Below are 25,424 nucleotides of genomic sequence, written 5' to 3'. Positions count from 1 at the left end.
TCATAGGGCTTAAAATACCAACGAAGGCCTTTTAAAACTTTGCAGAACAATCTGGTCTGAAAACACTGAAGTGATCAGGGCCAGTTTACCTTAGAGAACAGGGGAAGGCAGTTACTTAATGACCGACCTTGGTTTTTAAAACCTGAGCAGTTGCAGATTCCACATTAATGACCGAAAATAAAAAGCCAGAAGCAGCGCGCTCTAAAAATCAATGAGGTTTATTTGCAGTCACAATGCTTACACTATATGTAGCAGACATCCAAACAACTCAAACAGCTACTCACTCTATGGACCCAACACATTCACATCAGGGACACAAACCAAAAAATTAGGAACTCAATAAACATCCATGAGTGCTGACATGGTTAGAGATGAGCTAGTTGTCACAAACAGTTAGCAGCAACATCGTAGAGAGTAACACAAGTTGCTAATAGACTCCACTCCTGCTTCTCTTTGTACACTGTTCTGACCTCTACCAAGGTTCAATGCAATTTTCTTCAGATATTTAAACTGGTTTTCTTCAATGGAGCTCTGATGGCCAGTTGACTCGACAACCGGGAACTACGGTAGTTTTCCCTCCATTGTGACATTGTCCCATTCGATGGCACAGACCTTGGCTATTTGAGCTCCATCATGGGTTCAAGCCTTCGCAGCACCATGAGATGCCACATACACACCAGGCAACAGAGAGCCACTTCACACACACCCACACAAACACACAGACACCACCACACACCCACACCAAAAGGACTCTGCTGCAGGACCTAAGAGAAGGGGGAGGGGAACAGTCCTAAAACCTGGTCCAAGGAATCCAGAGTGTAAACAAAATGGTGGAAACTGCATCCGGCCTACCAGAGGGGAAAATGTAGCCGTGACCATGTTGCTTACACGTCGACCGCTGCAGGGAAACGAGCATTAACACGAGACCCACAGAGGAGAAAGGCGAAGCCGGGCCAGACTGGACCTAACTGAGGGGGGGAGGGGGTTCTCAAGCTCTGGGTCGTTCAAACAACCCTTCCACTAACCCAACCAAGTGAAACGTCTTTAAAAGTAATGCCAAATATTCACTGTTGCTCTGTGCTGTAATGCAGATCTTTGCTGTTTGATCGTGAGGCTGAGAATCATTATTAAAATTACCAAAACAAGAAATCAACATGTCTAGAGCTGAAAAATGAATTTGAAATAAGGTGAATGTAAGCTGTAACACCTTTAAACAGTACATCTGAGTTGTGGGCTGTTGGTCGGAGTTAAACAGATGATTAATGAATAAAACTGATCAAGAGTTGAGTAATTTGCTGTATAACGATTTAGCCATTTTAAAAGTCAAATGTAAGACACTAAACTGAATCTTTGGATTTTGGACCAACAGACAAAAATAATGAAATGTCATTTTATTTTACTCAAACTTCTTATGATCAGCTTTCATTTCACCGTTTACACAAAAACCAAAAAAAAAAAAAAAAAAAGAATTCGCTTTTTAAGATGTTTGGGAAATTGAGGTTTTCATTTGTAGCTGGTATTTTTTAAACCCATCAACTAATGAGGCTTCCTCTCCCGAAATTCGATTGTCGAGACAAAACAGTGGTCAGTTGATTAATCAGGAGTTGCAGCTTCTCTAAAGTGTCTGTTCTGCACCTCCCATCACAAAGGTCTTGTTTAAAACTGGTAGTTTCGATAAAGGGGGAAAAAAACCCAACTCACATCAGAGAAACTGAAAACAGTAAGTCTTGGCATTTTTGCTTGAGAAGTTACCAAAGCAATAGATTATCCACTAATCGATAATTGATAAGTTTGATCAGTCTGTTTTATCGTTTTACACAGTTCTGTTAAGGGTAAGTATTTTTAAAATGTGGGACTCTTCAGGCAGCTTCTTGTCCTCATAAATGTTTTAACAGCAGCTTGTTCCAGCAGAAACTTTTTAAAATGAAAGCGTTTTTAGGGCACAAGATTTCGAGAAGACACAATAAGGAGAATGAGACCCTCATTGAAAAATAGTGTATGTGACCCTTTAAAGGCCGTCGAGCCTGCAGCCGTGGGGTACGTGGCTATTTACATCACTTCAACCAGAGGCCGAGATAAATGTACAACGTGGATGCTCTGACCCTCCTTTCTGTTAGTGTGTGCGCCTCTGCTTCCTTTTCACGGTGACGGCTCTGCAGCCTGAGTGCTCCTGTGCCCCCCCCCCACCCCTTAAATCCCAATCCCCATCCCCACATACGACTCACCCTTCTTCCCTCTCTCACCTCCAGCTCCTGTGGAAAGCTCGCTCCCCACGCAGACAGACAGTTAACTCACTACACTGTAAAAAGCTCAATCACACGGTTTTTGTCACCTTTGTGTTTTAAATTCGATCATTATAAACATTGTTCAAAATGTTACGAAAAAAAATGTACACTTGGGTTTTTGTGTGTTTTTCTATACAAGGCAGGCAGAAGCAGATTACTACGCTTACCAGCATTTGTCCCCGTCCTCACCCCTCCCACCCGCAGCACCCACTCCTTCCTCTGCGAGTGCTTAGACATGCGACCCCTCCACTGTCAGGACGAGTCAGGCCAACGCAGACTGGCTTTAAAATAGATCTGTATATATTTATATATGCTTATATCAAAAAAAGAGGGGGAGGGGCTGTGGGCGGTGGCGGGGGTTTATTCGCTGAATTTAATCAACAGTCCCGTACGTCACGTATCGGGGTGAGGACATGATCCCTAGGCATCCGGGCCCGGGGGGGGAGGGAGGCGGGAGAGGCGGATGCAGAGAGGTGAGGGAAGCTGTAGTGGAGGGAGGGAGGGGTCAGGGGAGGGGTGAGCTCTGTCTGCAGCTGGGTAAGACTGTGTGTGGAATGTCAGCTCATCATGTCGTTGCTGTTGACACCGTATGTTGAGTTCTTCATGCTGTCGTTGACTTCCCTCCTGAACACCGACAAGTTCTGAGTAAACCTGCAGAGAGAGGCCACGAGTGTGAATACACTTTCTGCAGAAAATGACCAAAATTAAAATTATTAAATTATAAATGTGGTCAACGTTTACAATTATCAGTTCATTCTTTTAAGCTCCGTGCTACAATGTTTGGCGACATCGGACATACCTGTCCCGATTCTTTGTTAGTAGATTTCTTTCTATTCCCTCCATCAAGTTCTCAAAACATAAGTGCATTGCTTGCTGCTTCTCTGGCGGCTGACTGTTGACGATGCTGTTCCTCAGGTCAGCGAAATACTGCAGGAAATTAAGTAAAAGTTAATACACAAACACGGATGTTTCTGTGAGATGATCCAGGCTGTGTTTGACGTTTACCTTCTCGTTAAGCAGGATGAGGCCTAACAAAGGTCGTGACATTGACCACTGGTTTCTACAGTCCTCGAAGATGATGATGTTCAGAACTGTGGACAGCATCTGCACAATAAACAGAATCGTTTTTTTTTTTCAGTAGTTGTCAACCTTGTGTCCAGATCATTTTCTGGTTCTACATGTTCAGCTCTGTTGGTGAACAAGCTGCAAGTTTGGTTTGTTTCCAAAATTTTTATTCACGAATCATCAAACTCTGACTGCGTAGCTACTAACTGGAGAGCGGAAACATGTCTCCGATATTAAAGTTCGAGCAGATCATCTGACCTGTTGGATCATCTCTGGGTGCTGCTGCATGATGTGTAGGAAGCGGTCGTCTGTTGCCATCGGAGTCGGACGCTTCTTCGTGGAGCGCGACAGTTGCTTGAACAGGTAGGTCACTATGTGGTCCAGACTGGAGCAGCAGCCCGTGCACACCATCGTATCTGAACCACACACACACACACAGATGTAAAAAATATAGTGCCGTGCACGCTCTTCACACATGCACACTCTGACCTCCAAGTGTTTTACCGAGTGCAGTGAGCCCTTCTGATATTGAAGACAGGATGTACATGACCACGTGAGGCTCAAGGCTGGCAATGAAGTTCATATGGTCCTGTGTCAGCACTTCCAGCAGCGAGTAGAACGACTGGCTGAGCTTAGGATAATCCTGCAGGGACAGGACCAGAATCAGGGTCATAGAACATTCAGAACAACAGAGTCTATTAGCTTGATGACGCAGCGTAGTACTGTACTTTAATGCCCTTTTCCATTTCTCTGTACGGTGAAGCTCATTTTGCATTTTGAAATGACCACAGGTGGTTTGTGCAGCTGATTTAAAATATACATGCAGGTCTACACTGCATGATGATCATTGCACAAGTGAATAAAAACACAGATGAACGTACTAGTAAGTCGCTGTGAGGGATGGACAGTAGCAGTTTGATGAAGGTCTGTAAGGCATTATCCAGAGCGTCGTCTCCATACAGACGGAAGACTCCAAAGTTGACGTAGTTCCCGCTGAGCACCGCCTTTAGCATGGCGAAGCACACGCTGACTCCCTTCAGCTTCACTCCATACACCTGGTCCTTCGGGACTTCGCCCAGCGTCAGGATGCGATTCCCTAAAGAGATCAGACTGGTGAGGGTCTAACACTTCACAGCTGAGAACCAGCCAGGGTAACAGGAGTGGAGTTTAAGGTGGTGCCAGTATTCAGGACTGTCCTACTTGTCCACATACCGTAGGTGGTGATCATCTTGCTGGTTTCTCTGAACAGCAGGATGCCGTTGGGCGACGACACATCAAACTGTAGCCTTTGGGATCTGGACAATAAAACAGGCCAAACGTAGCATCACAGTCTTTAATTCCAATCTGTCTTCTTAATTGTGCCACATACTATGGAAGCATTCTTACCGGTTGTGGACGAGCTCGGCCATCAGTTTGAGGACAGGTGTGGTGCATGCTGGGTCATGGTACCAAAGCTCAATGGCCCGCTGCAAAATGGGCATGTAGGCTGGATATCTGAGCGTTTGGGTTAAAGAACGTTTTCACAGAGACTGGGACTGATCATTACGAGTAGTTTCTTCCTACAGTTACGCAGCTGTGAGCTGTAAGGATACATCCAGTCGAAGAGCATCATGAAACTTGTCTTGGCATTAAAGGCGAAAGCGATGCCCCGCAGGTCTCTTACCAAACCCACCAAAGTCCTCTAAAAGAAGACCACAGAAGAAAACCGTTAGGACAGATCACCTGTCTGACATTACAGCTGGCTCTAATTCTAACTGGCTTTATTTCTGAAGTGACTGGAGGAAATAGTAATAAAAAGACTTAAAGGTTTCCGATTTACTACATGAGCAATTAGGACATTGTTAACTGAATGAGAAATCAGAGACTAGTTTTACATCGCTTCTCCCGGTTTTGCCATAAAACTTGAATGAATGTATATTATTCTGTCTTTAAAGTATCAGCACATTTGTCAAGATTCACTACTACAACTTACAGTTCGCACAGTTGCAGGCTGTTTAAAATATTTTCACGCAGTCAATAAATCAGCTTAGTTTCTTAATTAAAGACTAACTTTTTGTTTAATTTGTCAGAAACAGAAAGAAGGAGATAATAGCTGGAAGTTGTGAATCTCGACACAAGATGGACTTTTATCTGAAGCTAGTCAGAGTTAGAAAAGTCCTTGGCCACAGCAATAAGACCCTGAAACCTTTTAAAAGTTGTTTGTCAGTGGCAGGATGTGCAGCCATGTGTGGCTCAGTGATTAGAACACGTCAGTAATGATTGTTTTATGTGGCTCTGCTGTCGCTGCAGTTCGAGTGTAGAAGGGCTCGTCACCTTGGCCTCCTGCTCGTTGAAGGTGTTCGTGCTCAGCATCTGAGCCACAGCTTCAAACGCAGCTGTCAAGGGCAGCATGAACTGTTCAAACTGGTCCTCGTCCTCACCTACACACACAGAAAACACAGTAACAAGCCATCAGTTTTTAGGGTTCGCAGCCTGGAATAAATGATTGAAAAGAGCTCTTCACTTTGACCACTAAACCTTTTTCAGTCAGTTTATTCTCGCCTTTTCTCACTGTGTGTGTGTGTGTGTGTGTGTGTGCATTTACCCAGATCCACCATTAGCAGGCGTCCCAGTGCAGTGTAAAAGGTCGTCCGACATCTCATATCACTCAGATTCGACTGGTTGTTCACTCCCAGAAAGGAGAAGTGCTCGCTCTGACACAACAGGAAAGACTTTACTGATAGTGTGGTTCGTTTTACAACATGCACCAAACAGGTACAACATCACAACCATCTGTGCAATTCAATACTGCAGCTGCACCTTTCTGATGATAAACCTAGAGATGGACGATGTACTTACTGTGTGGTTATTCAGCATGAACTGGACAGCACTGAGCTTCACCAACTTTCTCACACTGCTGTATGTGCACAAGCATGAGGTCAAGGATAAACGTACAGATCCAGGATGGTATTTAAAGCCGGCACTGGATTTACTGCCAGGGCTGCAAAAGTATTTTCACAGCGGGTCTTTACTGCAAGTTCACGTAACAAATGCAGTAGCCAGATGTGTCCTGCACCAGACAACAGCCCACATGTGAAGCTTACTTTTCCTAAAAACCAGAGTTTAGCATTGAGTGTTTAGAGCCAGTGATCAAGCTGGAACTAAACATGAAGACCAGCCTTAATGAGACAAGTTCTCACTCAGACACTACAGGATCATGGTAGAACCTCCCCAGATCCCAAAGCATATCACTGAGGAGAAAACCTTCCATTCAAATGATCAGATAGAAAACTTAAATAATAGTTTAACAGAGCCCTGTGCTGCTATAGAAATGATGCCCCATCCTCTTCTCAGCTCCAGTGTTTTTACCATCGTGTGACTGTGCATAACGGGGTTGGAACAAATGACATGACACATCTTTTGTCTCTGCCTCAAAGCTTCTCTCTTCAGTCCACAATAAAACTCTTCTGGCTCTTGTGCTGTGTGACGCGCTCAGATGATTTGGTTTGTGATTATAGTGTATTTGAATCAAATCTCTCCAATGTTTATTTTAAAATACTTGTTCTCTGTCCTTTTTGTCCAAATGATGAGCCAGTGGAGCTTGAAACATTCACACAATGCACACTGATAAAGGATATCCTAATGAGAGGTCGTTCAATAGCTGGAGTGTCTTAGAGGTGATCGGTTCACACTGGCCCCAGTACTTCAAGTTTGTGATGCTGGGAAAAAACAAAAAAGGGCAACTTCATCAGTATTTTAAATTCACTATTACTATATAGATATAAACCTGACTGTCCACTTTGTAAAATCAGAACAATCCTTAAATTGGCTTTTTGCCGAGGCCTTCAACACTTGCGTGGTCACATGACATCATTTAAAAGACCAAAGGTCGTGTTGGAAACATTGGATCTCACGTTTTCCCCTAAATGTTATTTTTTTCATTTAGTGAATTTAAAGGTTCCCTTTCAAATTCAATTTAATTGAATACATTTGAAGTTAACTTCTAACTAAATTATTCTCCAAAGTTGACTGTGCTGGTTTTTCTGTTTTGTTACTCACATTTTCCCTATAAAGACGCTGAGTACCATCGTCTCGTCATTCAAGCCCAATACTTCTGAAAGTCGGCGATAAAGCTGGAATTAACAAAAAAAACACACATGAAGACACATTAATGTAAATGGTAAACATTTACAGGAACAAGAATGTTTCATAGCTAAGAGAAAATGAAATCTGCACATACTGTTGTGTGTTTATGTCCATTTGACAAAATTAAATATTTCCCCACCAGTTAAACAGCTTAAGATAAAACACATACTGGGATGAAGCCACTTTCTGGGACAGACCTAAATCAGTAGTATCAATTCGTAGGGAGGTGCTGGTCAAATTATTCCTGGACAGAGTCAGTAAACTACAGTAAATCAGCTTTAAGGAGGATCTGCTGGGTTTAGAAGAGCTGATGATGACTCCTCCTGGGCTGCAGGCTGCAGGCTGCTCTTTTAACACAAGTTTTATGGAACCAACACCTTGCAGAAACCTAAAACCTCCTTGACTGAAATCACCAACAAGAACTTGGAGTATGAATCATGTGGTAAACATGCAGGACTAGTAAAGGCTGATGCTGTGAGGACACCAGGATCTCGTCTGAGCTGAGACTAGCAAGCGTGTGGCAAACATCCCAGATTCACACTGATGAACTTGTAGATGTTGGGGGTGGAGGATCTAATACTAAACCAGACGGGCACACATGGAGACAAAGTACAGATTCTACGTTTTAGCACTTATCTGGGACGTTCACATTTTGAAGTTTCTGCCCCACAGAAAAAGAAAACACTGTCAGTCAGCATGAAGCAGTCGGCTCTACACCACAACAGTATATGGGAGACTGTGACTCTATAGACATGAGTGTAGTCAGCACTAGCAGACACCACAGGACAACAGATCTGCTCACTGTCACCACCTGGACACCAGTTAACAGAGGACATGCAGGGAAAGCTGCTCTGGTAAACTTCTGGAGCATTATCGGAAGAAGAAACACTCCTCTCACCTTTGAGGATTTCTGCACCTGGTCGCCAATGTAGATCTTCCGGAACTGCTCGAAGAAGCTAAGCATGGCCAGCTCCAGCCTCTCGTTACCAGCCTGCGCTAGCCGAGAGTCGGTCAGGTTCATCAGCTGGAGCACTCTGGGGTGTGCACACAAATACAGTTTTAATACATCAATCTCTGTCTCCGTCAGGGCAACGGCTTCTCATTGTGGAATCCTTTCAGACATTTTTTATTTCGGGTGGGGATTTATATTGTAGGATTATATTTCAAGTGTTAAATTTAAGCTTGTTGAATTCTTACCGACAGACTAACTCTCCATCCATGGCGTCCTGCTCATCCGTACTCGCAAACGACACCCGTCCACCAATCACTGCCCCGATTATATAAACCAACCACGTCAACCGACCTGAGCGCGCGCACACACACACACACACACACACACACTTAATGTGCGGTTAAGACATGGACATTTTTGTCTAGTAAGCAAAAATAGGCTGTGTTAATTGTTACAATCCCCAGTAGCAGGGGATTGTGGTTCTAAGCCAATGAGAATAAAAAATAAATAAATTAAATTAAATGTATCAAACACAATCAAAAGTGTTAATGTGCATGCAGCTCGTACCCTCCTGCACAGTTATGTCTGCAGCGCTCGAGTTGGTGGACTGTAGCAGCTCCTGGTAAGTCTGAGCCGCCTGGTCAAACAGCTGGACGAGCAGAGCGCACGTCTTCTCGTACTCACACCTCCCGATGGTGGACAACTGGTCGAGCTGCTGCTGCACGAGGCCGGCGTCGTCCAGAGGGTCTTCTAAACCATCTCTGTGGAGAAGACATTACAACAGATTGGTTCTTACATTCATGGCCTGGTTCAAATGTTCTTTTTGTTCAGGCTTAAAACAGCAATGCTCACTAATCAATATTCTTCCTCAGAGCTCCATCAGGTCCATAAACTATTAAAGACACATTCAAACATGTTTCCATATCCAGCACCATGAACACACAGCATAGTTTACAATCACTGTTCTGCAACTACAAGCACAACAGATACCAAATGTTGATTCATCCACCGCTGAAAACATCCTCTGGTTTTATAAAATGACAGAGCAGCTGTTTTAACTACTGATTTCTGTGTCATGTTTGTTAAGATAAACCAACTTCAACAGGGTAAAAGCTAAAAGCAACAGACTGTCAGTGTTTCCACAGGTTTACAGAGGGTTGAAGAATAGTGGTGGTTCTTTCCACGTTGGTTTCAAACATTATCGTTACAATATTTATGAGAAAAAGCTGGCAATATTTATTGTACTCCCAGTCAAAAGTAGTGATTTTTTTTAGTCTGGGCATTTTTTCCCCTATTATTTAATAGAGACTTGAAGCTTAGAGACAAAAAACCTGAGGTGCATGAGCCAGACTCAATCCAGGATGCTGCAGTTCTGTGATCTGCTCTGTAATTATTCAGCGATCACCTTGTTTCTTGACCAGCATTTTTAAATCACAAAGAAACTAGGCTGTATATCTGACTCCAAGCACTTTCAAAACTGCAATAACCAACACTCTGTAGTGTCACTGAACACCTCACGCATAGCCCTACTGCTGCTACTACCAACTTTCCACTTTCTTAACTTAAAGCTTGAGTGCAAAGGCAAGTGATGGGCTCACTAATGACAAATACAAAGGAAAGAATATACTATAATGTAACATACTACAGATTCCCAGAACTTCTGCCTAAATGCCTTTGAGTGTAAGAAAAAACAAAAAACACAAGTTCCACCATCTTAATCATTATGGTAATGATGGCAAGTTTCTTTAACTACCACCATACTTCTGTGTCACTAACAAAGGAATTCTGTATAGATCATAGTATCCCGTACGATATAAAGATTAGCTGAAGAAACTAGCTGAAGAAACCCCAAACTGCTGGGTATATTGATTCTATAGGTGCAAATTTTATTATCACTGCCTCCACTGATTCAAAAACACAATAACTCATGTTGCACAGCAGACATCGTGTTGGTCATCAACAGTGCTCTGAGCGATCATGTCAAATCAAATTCAGGCCGTCAGCTGACTGAGTTAGCCACTGGAGCTAGTAGCTACATCTGCAGCAACCTGCCAGCTGAACAAACCACTTGGACATATCCTTCCTCCAATGCCGGCAGCTCTTACCTGAGGATGACATGGACCGACTCCAGCCGCGATGTGATGTAGGCCTTGGTGACCTCAGGAGTGTAGGTCTCCAGCAGATGAGGTTCTGTGGCTTTAACGTAGGGGACTGATGCTGCCAAACGCTGCCACAGACTCAGCAGGTAGTGAACACTGTTTGGGGCAAACTCCCAGTGCTGAAGAGGAGGAAGAGACAAACATGTGGGCACTGTATTTACAACATGTTTTTAATTTTAACCACAATATCCAAATTCTGCGTCGTCCAAAACTCAGCAAATAATCAGAACCCACCTGCAGACTGGTGACAGTGAAGTTGGCTATGAGTCGAATGACTTCAGGGTAGTTTTCTACTTTGACCAGCTCCCCCAGCTGGTAGTTACTCTTCAGCCTCGCCAAGAGCCGACAGAACTCATGGTAGTTATTAGGATCTGGCAAGCACTGAAACCCAAAAACGTTTCAATCCGTTAAAACAAGCAGCTGGCAAAAGTCAGGACAGTGAGATAACTGCAGGAAGCAGGTGTGTCGTGAACCTGGGGGTTTGCTAGTATCCTCTTAACTCCGTCCACCAAATGTGAAAGAAACTTTGCTCGCTCTGCGTTGTTGAAGAGAGATCTCCTGACAGACGCTATCTGAACTAGACACGACAACACCTGCACACACAAAAACACACAATGTCCGGCTGCACACAGGAGGCTTGACAGTTTATCCTGGGTGTATTATAACATCACTGCTTTACTCACCAATGGGGAAAGGGACGGAGGGATGGAATGATATAAATTGAAAAAGAGCTGCAGGGTGGAGGAATCGAGAAACGCTGCAGGAGAGATATAAATATGTCAGTTCAACAGTCAACATACTGGTGATATTTAACATAGCAGGTAGGTCAAAAGAGAGGTTTGGATCATTTGTTCCAAATTAAAATGTTTGGAAATACAGGGTGGATTTTCACATCTATGGCATTTTCAAGAAGAAATGAACAAATGCAGTGGGACCATCGGTCTTACCAAATTAATTCAATGAATGAGAATTATTGTTTTAAATGCATTTTAAAAAGAAATCGAATGGAAGTCATTGAAATGGGAGCATCAGCAGCTTTGTGGAGTTTCGCAGTAATGTCAGCTTTGGCCACTTCCCCTAGAGACACCTCCACGTGTACTGGCTTAGTTAATCAACAAGACAGAGCAATGGCCACTGAAGGTAACGACAACAGCATGAAACCAACGAGAGGTGGTCACGATACCTCAGCCACACGTCTGTAAAATGTCTGACATCCCACCTACTCTGTCTTCTGTTTGGCTTTGTGCACAGGTTTAATATTAAATTCAAGTAAAACAGTGTAGCACCCAGCTACATGTAAACAGCAGTTACTGTGCAACAGGGCTGTTTGGGGGTCAGATTACTGACAAAAGCTCACCATGGTTTTAGAAGCTTTCAGATTCATAAACCAATCAGCCACAACTATTAATGTTATGGAGACCCAGGGTCAGCATGGCCACTGAGCAGTCAGCAGCCACACAGCATAATGTCACACACTGTGTAAAGAGGTGGTAGAAGTACACAAACTCAATACTCAGGTGCAAGTATTGACCTAAATAAATTCTCCACTACCACTTTAAGGTTTGTGCTATATCTTTTACTCAAGTACAGGAGCAGATTTTCTACATTTTAGCCCAAAAGTAAAAGTTCTTGACTAAGAAAATGTTTTTTATAGTTTGAATAATTATGGTTATGCATGTACAGTAATTCATGAAAAGTAAGGGTCAGAGGTCACTGTTAGTAAAGGTGCAGGTGATTTTAAACACTGTGCTTTTAGGTGGTTAACAGGTCCTGTTACCTTAACATTTATTAGTTCATCAAAAACATATCTTTTGCAATTACTATGCTACTAGTTCTGTTCTTTACTATGTTTACATTATGTTAGATATTGCACACTTTGCCCTAGTTACTGAGGAGAAGCACAAAGTCTTAATACATCCATTTATAAATCATGTTTAGTCTTGAGTTCATGTGGACAGAAAGAAAAAAAAGAGTAATGGGTCACACAATACAGAAACATCAGTGCATGTATTGAGCACAAAAAGCATAATCCCATATCGATGTGTGTATCACTTTGAGAAAAACCACTGACTGATACAGCTGCTGTGTCGTAAAGAGCCAAATTGTGTTTATTGTGAAGTAGAAGAAAAAGGACATTTTCTCCAGTCTGAGATCATTTTGCTCTTATAACACCAAATAAGGTAAATGTTTTCCTTGCCTGTTTTCATTAGAGTTATGTTCAAATTCCTTTCTGATGTTCATTTACATTTTTTTTAATGAATTAACTTAATTTGTAGGTAAAATGTGTCTAACATAGGCAGGAGAACTTCATCAATGCACCTCCTCAAACATTTGTATGTTCTCCTGCCTCATCTGTACCTTGTGTAGGAGTTTTTCCAAAGCAGGAGTCTCAAACTGGTCTCAAAGAGGCAAAATCGCCTTCACCCCAACACACTACAAAAACTTCTTTCTAAATAAAAATGTGCAAACCTGCCTTTTCTGCTCACTTAAGTATTAAGTAAGTATCATAAGTAGAACAACTTCACATTTTTGTCCGCTGATACTCCCTTGCAAATTTTTCTGCACATTCTGAATTCAACACACTATTAGTCATAGTCATATTATTTTGGTTTTATTTACACTAGTTAGAATATATTAACTTCTCTTTCATTCAGTTAGCACTTTATAATCAGCTGGTTATGTAAACAGGAGCATTTATCCTCATTGCCTTGTTTTGTAATTCAGCAGACGTCGCTATTAAGTGATACACCAACACTGTGTCAGCACATTGTTGTAACTGTGCCATACACTCCAACTAGTGATCTACCCGTCACTAACTGTGAATTATCCAGAACACTACCAGATTCACTAGTCTGGCCATATTGTTCAGCCCTACTTCCTCAATCAGAGCCTGAGTAAGATGTCTCCACATCCACATTAGCTACCTGATCTCCATGATGTGGGGATCTGTACGGTGCAGAGGTCATCCGATGACTCATCTGTGGAAGTTCCTATAAAGTCGTAGTTGAGGCAATTGTAGCTCAGTTTGAGCAGCTGCATCAGGAGACCGTGCTGAGATTCATCATTCAGGTTCAAGTTCTTCCCCGAAGCCTGAAAATAAAAATGAAACACCTCCCTCAGCTTTGTTCAGGGCTCTCTGGTTAATATTTTACTTTTTTCTCTAAGTGGAAACCGTCCACAACAATCCACAAGCAGTGAAAGTCCTAAATAACAATACGGAGCGTTTTAGAGTATGTTCTTAAAATTACCACATAAACAAATCTAAACGGTACATTCAGAACAATGGGCTACATATTTATGAAACTAATATCGTATGCGAGTGTTTATAGGCTGTCTGACACCAAATTTAAGTTGAAAAAGACGACTTGCAGTCAAAGTGTTGGTCGTATTAATACATTACAGAAACTTGGTATGAAGTCACCTGTGTCTTTTTCTTGTAGCACATTATTGAGACCAACAATGATTTGTCTTTGCAATCACGTGTCCAGTTTAAGCTAACTATTCTCCACAGGATCCAATAAATCCATATATCATTAAAATTACAATTAAAAAACAAAAGGTAGCTTGCTTATGGTTAAAGTAAAGAAATACTGCAATTTAGGTTGTTTACTTGCTTAAACTACACAAAGACCTGCAGTTTATGGTATTTACAGTACATTTGTGCTGGAATGTATGAGAAATGTACTGATGGGAATAATTTGAGAATTGGTTTTATTTTGATGTTCAAAGAAAATAACCCACAAGGGCCTTGTCACTAGCTTTACTAATACTACATTAACGTGAGAGTTGAATTTCTTCGATTAAACTGCAGCATATTGTAGGGCAACATATTCCATGTTCCATTGCATCCAGGTAGCCATTTGCTTTAATAGAAATGTTTAGCTTTGTGGTCCATCATAGACACTTGTAGAAGTGTATGCGGTGACCTACCTGTTTGAGGAGGTTGCAGGAAAGAGTAAAAATGTCAAAGAGGGAGGAATCTCTAAATGATGAGGCTATCTTCCTATGTTTGGTCAGGGGATGTGTGGTGTCAGCCTGCAGAGACAGACAAACTGCATCAACACTTCTAACGCGACAAAGGAAGAAGACGAAGGACAAAGAAGAGGACGCGCGTACCTGATTGATCTCATTCGTCAGCTGGGACAGAATGGTGACCCCTATAATGCAGTGTTCAACACTATCCTGTAAACACACGTGAACAGCTTATTAACAAATGTTGTGCTAACAGTGGTCTTTCTGCAGGTTTTATAGCAAAGGACTAAACACATACTGACCTGCAGAAACCGCGTCACATCAGCAATGACATTTCTGAAGACATAGTCGTCTTTCTGACAGTCAAACCAGCCCAGTTTGGTGATCCTGGCGTAAAGCTGGATCAAAGCCTGGGTCACAAACGCTGCCAACTTTGGCCGTGTAGCCAAATAATTCAGCACATAGTTCCCTGTACAGCACAAAACACGAAGAGCCTCAGGACAATTCAACAACACACCTCAAAGTCTAACCGTCAAAGAGCAACGTTTTCACGGGACATCCTGCAACAGGTATGTTCTGTTAGTCACCACGTTTCAGTTTTACAGATAAAGATGTTTCAGATGCTGGGAAAAGCACTGACGCTTCATTATATCAGAGAGCTTAGTCTTTATCATGATTATGATCATCAGTAAGTACTGATGAACCTGCTTTTTGGTCCTGTGTGAGGTTTAAAAGCTGTGTGAATAAAGAATGGGCCTAAAGGCTAATTATACATAACAAAAGTAATAAAAAAAAAGTTGGGACTAACGTGACACAAAATGCTACATCGGTTTCACATGTTCAGAAATACTCACTGATATCAATGCGTTGTTCAAGGGGGAGAGGGTTGCTGGTTCGAGATACCAGTTTAGACAAACAGGTGGCTGCAAGCAGCTGCGAATATGACGACTGTGACAAAAAAAAACAGAAAGCAGGTTGGATATTGTGTGCAGGGTAAGAACTTGGGCACTGCTGAATTTTGAAAGTTCTTTTATTTTAAACGACAGCTCAGGTTGAACTGTGCTGTCTAACTGGTCTCCACAATCCATTTACATTAATCAAAGTGAGGATAAAGAAGTTGATTAAAGACATGAAAAACAAGGACAATTAAACATAAAAAGTCAAAACTGTGATAATATTGCACATGGACAGACCAACTTTTATACATTTGTGATGCTGCCATGAAGATCTCAAAAATTTTAAAAAACCCAAACTGTTCGTAAAACATTAATGTTCTTTTATTCAAAAACGTTATTCATTGTCTAGTTTCACGAGGACAAGAACACAGAGGACTGAACGTGGTGAGTGGTCGCTTACATTTTTCCAAAGAGAAATAATTAGTGCTCATGCTCGACCATATTCACTGCAGTTCATCAGCAGCAGAAAGCTTTAAAAAACCTGAAGTTCACCTTGGTGACAAAGCACCAACTCAGAAGGGATTTCTAAAAAATAAAACTATTTATGGAACTAATTTTTAGTTCTTTAAAAAACAAAAAAAAACCTGTAAGAGTATATTTTCCTATCATTATTAAAAACCTCACTCACAGCATGTTTGTACCACAACTCATCACATTAAAATTTCCAAGTATTATATTTGTTTTATTATGTGACTATAGATTCTTGCTTTTGTCAGAATTCCTGTTGCTCGTGAACTAGAATGTGACTCCAACTCGTTTTCTCTTCTCTCACATTACCTGCTTCTGTTCTTTCACCAGTTTTCAAACATTTGGACTCATCTGTGATGAACTCACACAGTGATCCCGCACAGACCCAACTAACTGACAGCTAAATTAATGGATATCTATATCAGTAATTGATTTATACTTTAATAAATAAGCTGTTACATTTGTTCAGGTTTCCTTTACTCCAAAATGAACTAATTGGTTTTTCCACATCCGTTCACCACAGATGCAGTTGTGACCAACTAACTACTTACGCTGCCTCTCTCCAGCAGGAGCTGACATTTGCTGAGACAGTCAGGGCTGTTGGTGAACTCCACCAGAGCTTTCTCTGCCTGGTGTCGGACGGCGGTGTCGGTGGTCTCATACAGCTGCTTACACAGAATCTCCAGCTGGGCAAGGCCCTAGATAAGAACAGAAACATGGAAGACACAGGACTTATCAGTCAGCACCAGGCAAGTCTCCTCAATACTCACATTTGTTCAAAATTTCACAACTCACAAAGCACATCATGTTCTTACAACACGAACACAGAAAGACCAATATGTATGATAACTTCACCTACATATTGATAATTTAGTCATGGGAGGGGACTCTGGGTGGTAGCTTTACATTTAATAAACCACAGCTTGATGTAGTTCATTTCAATTATCAACACAATATTTAACTTTTTTTTTTAGCATGTCATATTTCTAGCTTCTTAAAAGCAAGTCTGGCAGAAAATGAACATACAACTTCAATAATTAACCAACTGTGTCATGTTTCAACACAGTAATTATCTTCTGATTTTAAAATTTGTCAGATAAAATAGATTTATTGTTTCTATGTATTTTGGGATTTAAAAAGAAATCATAATCATCTGGGACTTTAGGTAGAGATGTAGCAAACCAATTATAAGGATCAGTATCAGAGTTGATCTGACGCCATTTTACGGATCAGTATAAGCCAAAATAAATGTCACTTGTCAAGCAGAGATAGAAATTTTAACCCATTTTTATAAATGATATTTGGTCATTTATTAAATTCTTTCGGCCGGTCCCTTTAGGTGCGGTCACAGCGGATTATCCGTTTCCGTCGCACCCATTTGGTTAATCATTAACAATTAATAAAATACAGCGCTCCGTTAACCAATGATGTGACCCCTGTTCGCTGCATGATAAGAGTAAATGGGGAATTTAAAGAACAGAATAGGTAAAGCATGTATGTCAGGGAGCAGGTCAGGGAGCAGGTCAGGTCGGCCCTTAGTGGCGGCGCGCTCAGTCGCAGCGGCTCAGGACTAACCCTCCATCTGATCATCTCCCGGAATTTGGTCGTCCACCTTGTACGTACAATGACAAATAAAGCAGTTCACCTTCACCAAACAAGTTAACTGAATTATAAACACCACAAAATAAAAAACTGAAAAACGGCCACAGCGTTAACGTGAGGCGGCCAGAAAACAGTCAGCAGAGAAAGTGACACTGACACTTGTTCAGACCAAACACACGTGACTCCATCTCAAACAGTACTAGTGGCTGAACAAGGTACTATGGCAGCTACAGTGTGGTGCAGAACTTTATGTGGACAGTTACACCACAAAACCTCAGGTCACGGAAACAAATCAAGAGTCTTTCTGCTGTTTCAGCTCCTCTAACAGAACTAGACATCATCTCCATGAGTTGATCTCACACCAGAATTACCAAAGCAGCTGTGCCACAGAACCCAAAAAGTAAAGCCACTCATAATAATTGGATGTAAGGGTCTGAAGGCTTCCAAACACAGGTGACAGTGCCGAGAGCTGGATAACACACAGTGTTAGTGGGAAGCCTGCAAACGAGGACAAGACTTTTCTTTGGTTTTCTTGGGTTGTCTTCACCTGTCGTGGCCACCATTACTCCAGCTTGTTGCAAAACCAACACATGTGCAGGTGTCTCCAATGAAAAGGGAGAACTGCTGCTGCTGTTTGAGTGACATTACTCTCAGCCCTTCGTTACGTCCAATTTACGTCAAACATAACATTTGTCAACAACAACTTCGATAAATAGATAAATACTTCATTACCCTCCAGGAATTTCCCTGTTAAGGGAAGAATGCAGTATTGTTTCCATGTACTATAAAAGTACAAAAAAACCAAGAGTCGAATACTCTCACTCTGTTGTTGGAATGTCCTAATAATAATGTTTGGAACATTCAGAAAATATTCTCAAAATAAAAGGTGACATTTTCTGACATATAAGCAGACTGTTCCAGGAGTATCTGGTTCCAGACAGACAAAGCAGACTACCAACCTTGGCACGAAGGAGTGGATATTAAAAGAAGTTGGTAATTTGGGTAGAGGTTGGACCTTGGGCAATATGGTTGAGTGTTTAGGGTTATAGAAAAAAAAAAACAGTCATGGTGATTCGCCACGAGAACATTGTACAAATATCAACTTCTGAATAAAGTTGACAACTTCAGACAAAGCTTTAAAGTAAAGCATTTTGGCGACTTCAATCTTTGTCAGCAGCCAAGTGCCTCTTGAATATTCAGACAATAAAGAGGCAGAATATTCTAAGAATAAAGACAGGATTTTTATTTCAACAGGACCCCAACAGTCAGACAGGCCATGTTTATGTATTAAAATTCAGCCATTACCAAGGAACTGAAGCTGACTCCTTTGCATGTTGTCTGAGCCATTAATGAACCGTGAACCTTTATCATTAAATGTAGAGTCATGGACAGCAATGCACACTGAGGTGCCAGCTACATAAAGATAACTACATCCAACATGTTGAGGCCACCCGGTTAAAGATCTGGGTTTAATGTATAAATAAGGGGGTTGGGGTAGGGGGGCACCTCTCTGGTTATTAACATGCTTTGCTTGGTGATGCATTCACTGCTTTCATTACAGTGTGAGGACTTGGGGTACAGTGTGTTTATGGGGAGAACAAGTGACGGAGGTGAGAAGCAGTGTTATCTGCAGCAGGTGTGACCGTGAACCTCTGGTGGCCTCAGATAAGAGCTTGGCATCAAACTCTGCCTGCACGTTGCCATCTGCTGCTCCCCATGAAGCCAAACTCTTAATACTTCGTTTATAATTTACACACAGAGGTTGCATCACACAAGTGATAAAACATGAACGAACACACACACACACACACACACACAAAGAGAAGGAAGCTAACACGAGAGATGGGTGGTGCTGTGACAGTCCAACAGATCGGTTTGCTTCATCTAATAGACCGAAGTCTAAAAGTGGCCGAGCTCTGTCTAAATAAAAGGCCTCCACAAATGTACACTGAGGTTCTAACTTTGAGCCACTGTCCCAAACACTATCGGTGACTATCTCAAACACAAACACTCTTTAAAAGTCCTGCTAATTCTTCTGTTTCAGAAAGGGCCATAAATATGTGCTCATTTAAAGTCAAGGAAACTAATGATCTAAGATGAATAAGAGTAATAAGTTATTCAACCTGACACTTGCTTTTATTAACCCTAAACTTTCCCACATCATCTGCCACCATCTTTGTGCTCGACGTGCTATTTTTATTAGTCGTAGGATAATGAAAAATTCTTAACCTCGAGTTAGTTTTAAATGAGTAACTGTGGCAACGGCACAAACTATATCATATTATGGAGATAATGTGTTTAATATACACGTTACAGGATTGTCAACACTCCACGTTTGGGTATCGTTCGAATTTTACCAATTCTGCTTATCGATTACAAAATGATTATTAAAACAAAACAAAAATGAATAGAGCAAAATGGGTCTAAAGGTTCTGTTACTGCCACCTAACTGTTTACCCCCCAACTAGGAACAGAGTTTCAATTCCTAACCCCACATGACTCCAGGGCTTTAAGCTGGTTTCCATCCAAAACGTGCAGAAAGTTTAAACAATAAATAGAAATATTTAAAGGGTGGAGTATCGCTTTCTGAGAACACACTTATGTGCAGGGACCTGAGAGGATTCATGACCTAGGACTTTCCCAGATGGAAGAACTGCTTGAGATAAAGTTCCTGTGTTTTACACTGAATCACACAAATCTTTATCATAACTTGTGCCGGGTTGAAGGCTTTAAAATGGCAGAGCAGATACTCAGCCTGCTCAGCCGACCAACAATTTTTGGTCTAATTTTAAATCAAACCATTTCTATTTCTGTATGTGCACACTGTGACAGCAGGCAGACATTTTTTTTGGTTTCTAATGTTCAATTACTGATTCTTTTTTACATCCATATGTGCAGAGTAATGTGGCGTTTTCACACAGGGGAAGCAGCAGTGACAGCCTCAAACGTTTCTCATCCATGCTGATGAATCGATTTATGATGATGAAAACAATCACTAGATGCAGCCTGAGGTGTTCATATAAACACGGCAACCGTGTGCACGTGCACACTTTATTATTGAGATCTGATTTCTGGCCTGATCATTTTTTCTCTCCTCTCAACTTGTCATAAATACAGCAAAGAATGACATAATACTAATACGTGAATTTTCCCACATGTGACACAATGACTGAAAAAGTTCAGAAACTAGTATTATAAATATCTTTGTGTTTGCCAAATCTGAAATTACAGACATTTTCCCTCTTCAGACATGTTACAGTTTGTCTGTCCTGCATTTATGTCTAGGTAAACAAATGCAATGGTTTTGTGTTTGTTTCTGGAGGATTTTCACTGCTGTAGTGAAGAAAGGTAATTACCCATTTAATCCTATAGTGTATTAACTGAGAATTATTAATTATTTTAAAACATTCTGTAAATCAGATTTTTATTCGTCATTTTCTGAAAAAGAAATGTACCTGATAAGACGACAGCCTTATCAAGTAATAGTTTCCTGTGTGAAACTATGACAGATGAGAATAACTAGCAGACCAGTTGCCAGATTAATTGTCAAAATTGTATGTCCTACATCACACTGTATTCAATTATGAAAAAGAAATATATAGAAAGAAACATTTTTGTTATGGTCAAAAAGTCCCATAAAAACTCGTTATTGTCCTAGATTTAGGGTTAAGGGTTACGTTTGCATCCCCTACAGGGGGCGACAGGAGGTAGATCGGTCATCCACCAATTCCCCCAGCTGTTGGTTCGATCCCCGGCTCCTCTGGTCACATGTCCAAGTGTCCTTGAGCAAGACACTGAACCCCAACTGAGCGTTGGCCAGCTGCATAGCAGCTCCCCCATCGGTGTGTGGTTGTGAGTGTGAACGGGTGAATGAGAAGCAGTGTAAAGCGCTTTGAATGCAAACAGGTAGAAAAGCGCTATAGAGGTGCAGAGCATTTACCATTTACATGCAGTTTCAATGGAAGTTGCACAATCCACCAAATATAAATATTTTTTCATCATCAGAAGTAACAAAAATGGTGGAGGAATATATAGTAAAAAGGTTTTAGTAACAAAGACTTGAAAAATTAATACAAATGTAACTTTCATTTCTGATGTAGAAACATTTGTACTAATTTTCCTATTTTTTTAAAGTAAAATCTGAACATAAAAGGCAATTGACAAAAATAAAAATAAAAGAAATACAGTATTACATTTCAAAGATATTGTGTATAATTCATGGGAGCCAGGGAGCTGTTATTAATATGCAGAGAACAGAGATGGCTGCAAAAATGAAATCCTGCATTAGAGTGGGGGTACGCTGTCTGCACTCTGTCCAACGAAACAAAAGTTACCCACTGACAAATATGTTGCCATAGCTGAATGGAGGATGGCTGAAATGTGGGGACAACAGACAAAGGGACACAACAAATGACAACAAGTTCAACCTGCTACAACTCTGTGAATCCAATTGTCAAAAACCCATTTTAAATTGGTGTCTATATCAAAGAGCCGGTTTTACAACAATAAAATTCCATTCAGCAGCTTTGCTTCGCCTTGCTCACTTATGGTTTACTGCTTTCAATTTCATCAGCCATCAGGGAGCAGACAGCAGCAGCACTGCATACTGCTGCTGAAATGTGAAACTCTACTGCAGAAAGCATCCAAAGATAAACAATTTAAACTTCCAGACCCAGAAGCGTGATGGGACCTCATTAAACTGCACGGCTTAACTGAGCCAGCCTGAGATTATTCACAGCAACGTAAGTGGACTGTCTCAACTACTACTGCTTTTCACTATTGATGAAGCTGGTGAGGATTTTCTGCATTCATCAGTACTTTGGTTAAAAAATATCAGAGCCCAAGATGATCTCCTCAATGAGTTTGCCTCAAGAATCGTCCCGAAGCCACAGTTTCTGGACCAAGAAATCTTATGTCTTTTACATTTTATAATATTGCTTAGCAAACGCTTTAAGAAATGTAGCAGTTATAGTCAGCTCCATATTATATCAGATATTTCTGCATTTTGCCTAACAACTTACAACTAATCAATTGTGAACAGCCAAGTCATTTCCTAAGTCCCACTAATCTTTGCAGTTTTAGTTTAGATTCACTACTTTTGTTTTCAAAGACCAAAATTGTTGTTTTAAATGATCACAGACCTAATTACTGATTTCATTCTGGATTAGTTGGCTACCTTCCTCATTTGAATCAATTGTCTATAAAAGTCAATAAAATACAAAAATAAATGTGTATTAGTTTGTATTTTTTGATCCAATCAGGTTTTTCCTTATTCAAGTCCTAAAACATGACTCATCCTTCAGTACAATTCATGTTAATTCATGTAAGTTGATGTTTTCTCACAACCTACTTGATCCAAACAGTGATAATCGAGGTTCATATAAAATTATCAATTATCGATAGAATATGAATTTAAAAAATGCTTTTCCTCTGCAGAGGTGTGGGAAACTTCTACAAAATCGTCCGGACTCAGGCATTTTCAGCTGTTTATGAACGACTCCATGGAATTTCATCTACACATGCGTGGGACTCAATTGCTGCTATTCTTTCTTGCTAGCAAGCTCTTCAGTAACAATTTTAAATTTCTGTTTACATCTCTATTCAACTTGCCTCCACATTAGCCGTTTGGCCACCTTGCATTCCTTCAAAGTAATTGCACCTCAATTTGAATTCCAAACAAAGAAATGTTATGTTCCCATATTTAAATTTCAAACACTCTAAACTTCATATTCCTTCTGTATGAAGTGATGCACCAATGAACTACAGATACAACAGGTGTTTCACTGTGGGAGCAATGGACCAAATATATCTAACTATTTTTATAATAAATCAATAGTTTTTGCCTTTTCCCCCTCAAATGATATTTTAAAGACTGGAGCAATGCTGCTCAAAAAAGGTACAGACCTTTTTTCGGCAGACAATGAATACTTTTGTTTCTTAACCGTTTCAAACAGGGGAGTTTTGGTTGACATCATCTTGGGCTCTAGGAACTTCTGATTCCAAACATTCCACAGAGCAAACAATTTATGGAGAATAAAGAAGCAGAGAAGTAGCACTAAATAAAAGTTGCAGTAAGTCCTCTGATCCTTTTCTTCAGAAGCAGCCTAATGACACATGGTGAAAATACAATTACAAATGGAAATACTGCATTTAGTCTTAAAACTCAGTTAAAATTACACATTTTACTTAAACAGTGTATAAATGCAATGCTGCGGCATTCTGACTTTGAATAATTCCACTTTCTGCTACTTCATCCCTCAACTTCAACACATTTCAGACACAAATACTGCACTTTTACTCCACTACAGGTACCTGATATCTATGGCTACTTTGCAGAAGCAGATTACCACCCAGCAGCAGAGGTAAATCACAATACAATCATTAGAATTAAAATATATAACATTTAAACGTGTAACATTGAAGCAATGATAAGGTTAAAAAAAAAAAACATACTAACATAACGTGGGAGGAAGCATTACGAGTACTTTTTAAACAAATACCTAATGATACTTTGACTGAGGTAGATGAGCAGAATACCTCATCCACCACTGTAGTAACATGATAAAGCCTGTTTGGAGAACTTCCAGAGGAGCTCGGTGATGCAGCTGCTCCCCGCTGCACACATCAGTGCGGCTGCTCTGCTTCTAGCACGGATGCTGAATGATCACCTCTGACTATTGACACATATTTCATATATCAAATTAGCACGTGCGCTAGTGGATGTGGGATGTTATGCTAGTTAACATAGGGTTGGTAGTTATAAGTTTCTTAGCTAACGCATTCACAGAAACAAACCAGCACAAGCTACTAATTCAGCTTTTAACCGGTACGCGGAATTATTTTAATGCATTAGAATGAGGACATTAGACTTTAAACTTCACCCAGCGTCCCCATGTCCTCTCTGAATGGCAGCTATTCACACACACATGTGTCGGAGCCGCTAGCTTCTGCCGGGCTAGCTAAACAAAACAGCGCTGCCTGGCTACTCACAGGAACAACATTGGTGTAAAATCTCCGGGGCCTTTACAGCATCCAACATGGTGCTAGCAGCCACTGGCACGAAGCCCGATTTACCGACAAACAGTTAAACGAACCGAATCATGTTTTCAAACGGGCTCGGGCGGGAGAAGTTGACGTCTGGGCTGATGCTAACGTTAGCCTAGCCGGCTAAATGCTCAGCTAGCCTGAGCAGAGCAGAGCAACAATCAAACCTCTGGGTTTGTGGCTGGAAGGCGCTAATGGCTAAGTCCTAATGTTGTGCCCCGCAGATGAGAAATGTTCGCCTTTAAATGTTCACTGGCGCCAAACTGACAGTTAACCCGTTCGCGTTAGCATGGCAGCTATCCGTCCGCGGCCAAGCCATCCGCGTTTTATTGTTTACTTCAGTGTAATTCACCGAGAAAACCCAGCGCGGACCCGGTGACCATGTGCGTCGCACCGGCACAAAACGTCCACCTGCTTCTGTTTTCGTTTTCCAGCCTGAAATCCTTCCTCGTGCTAATACATGCTAACTGCATCCAGCAGCCTGAGCAATGACAGCAGGCCACAAGTCAACACAGGCGGCCACATCCTTTCTTTTACCGCCGGACAGCACCAACACAGCCGCCTCCCGCAACCAGCGGCCGCACGCAGCCTCCGCGCCGTTAACACGGCGCCCGAATCCGCGCTCACACCCATTTCCAAGCTCCTGGATAAAATATCGGCTACAAAAACATGAAACCTCTGCTTACCTGCACATGATCCGCCATTTTTCTCCATTTCATGCACCTCTCACTCCCCCGCTTATGGGTAAGGAGAGCGGCAGCAGCGCCCCCGCTGGCAGCTGCCGGGACAGCAGCTC

The 25,424-nt window shown here is 41.3% G+C and overlaps 1 protein-coding gene across 2 annotated transcripts; it reads right to left on the bottom strand.

Annotated features, from left to right (window-relative positions):
• Nucleotides 1-200: 200 nt before the first annotated feature.
• xpo7 (exportin 7) lies at nucleotides 201-25,424 on the bottom strand. Of its 2 annotated transcripts, XM_067483923.1 has the most exons (28): nucleotides 25,315-25,424; nucleotides 16,534-16,680; nucleotides 15,413-15,506; nucleotides 14,861-15,027; nucleotides 14,703-14,768; nucleotides 14,517-14,621; nucleotides 13,511-13,676; nucleotides 11,270-11,343; nucleotides 11,060-11,179; nucleotides 10,821-10,967; nucleotides 10,533-10,705; nucleotides 8,995-9,188; nucleotides 8,673-8,778; nucleotides 8,374-8,509; nucleotides 7,389-7,462; nucleotides 6,968-7,048; nucleotides 6,189-6,252; nucleotides 5,935-6,043; nucleotides 5,664-5,770; nucleotides 4,943-5,031; nucleotides 4,737-4,844; nucleotides 4,563-4,645; nucleotides 4,232-4,446; nucleotides 3,855-3,993; nucleotides 3,609-3,766; nucleotides 3,291-3,389; nucleotides 3,085-3,212; nucleotides 201-2,936 (listed from the first exon to the last, which is right to left on the bottom strand). In XM_067483923.1, the coding sequence occupies exons 1-28, from the start codon at nucleotides 25,345-25,347 to the stop codon at nucleotides 2,843-2,845; spliced, it is 3,276 nt and encodes a 1,091-aa protein (XP_067340024.1). In that variant the 5' UTR covers nucleotides 25,348-25,424; the 3' UTR covers nucleotides 201-2,842. The 2 variants fall into 2 exon arrangements, with proteins under 2 accessions (XP_067340024.1, XP_067340023.1); XM_067483922.1 differs by having other exon boundaries at nucleotides 14,517-14,768.

Source organism: Channa argus, chromosome 18 (assembly GCF_033026475.1).
Source record: "Channa argus isolate prfri chromosome 18, Channa argus male v1.0, whole genome shotgun sequence".
In the NCBI taxonomy this organism is placed as follows: Eukaryota; Metazoa; Chordata; class Actinopteri; order Anabantiformes; family Channidae; genus Channa; species Channa argus.
The sequence above is the reverse complement of the archived record's forward strand: the minus strand, read 5'-3'. Positions and strand labels throughout refer to the sequence as shown.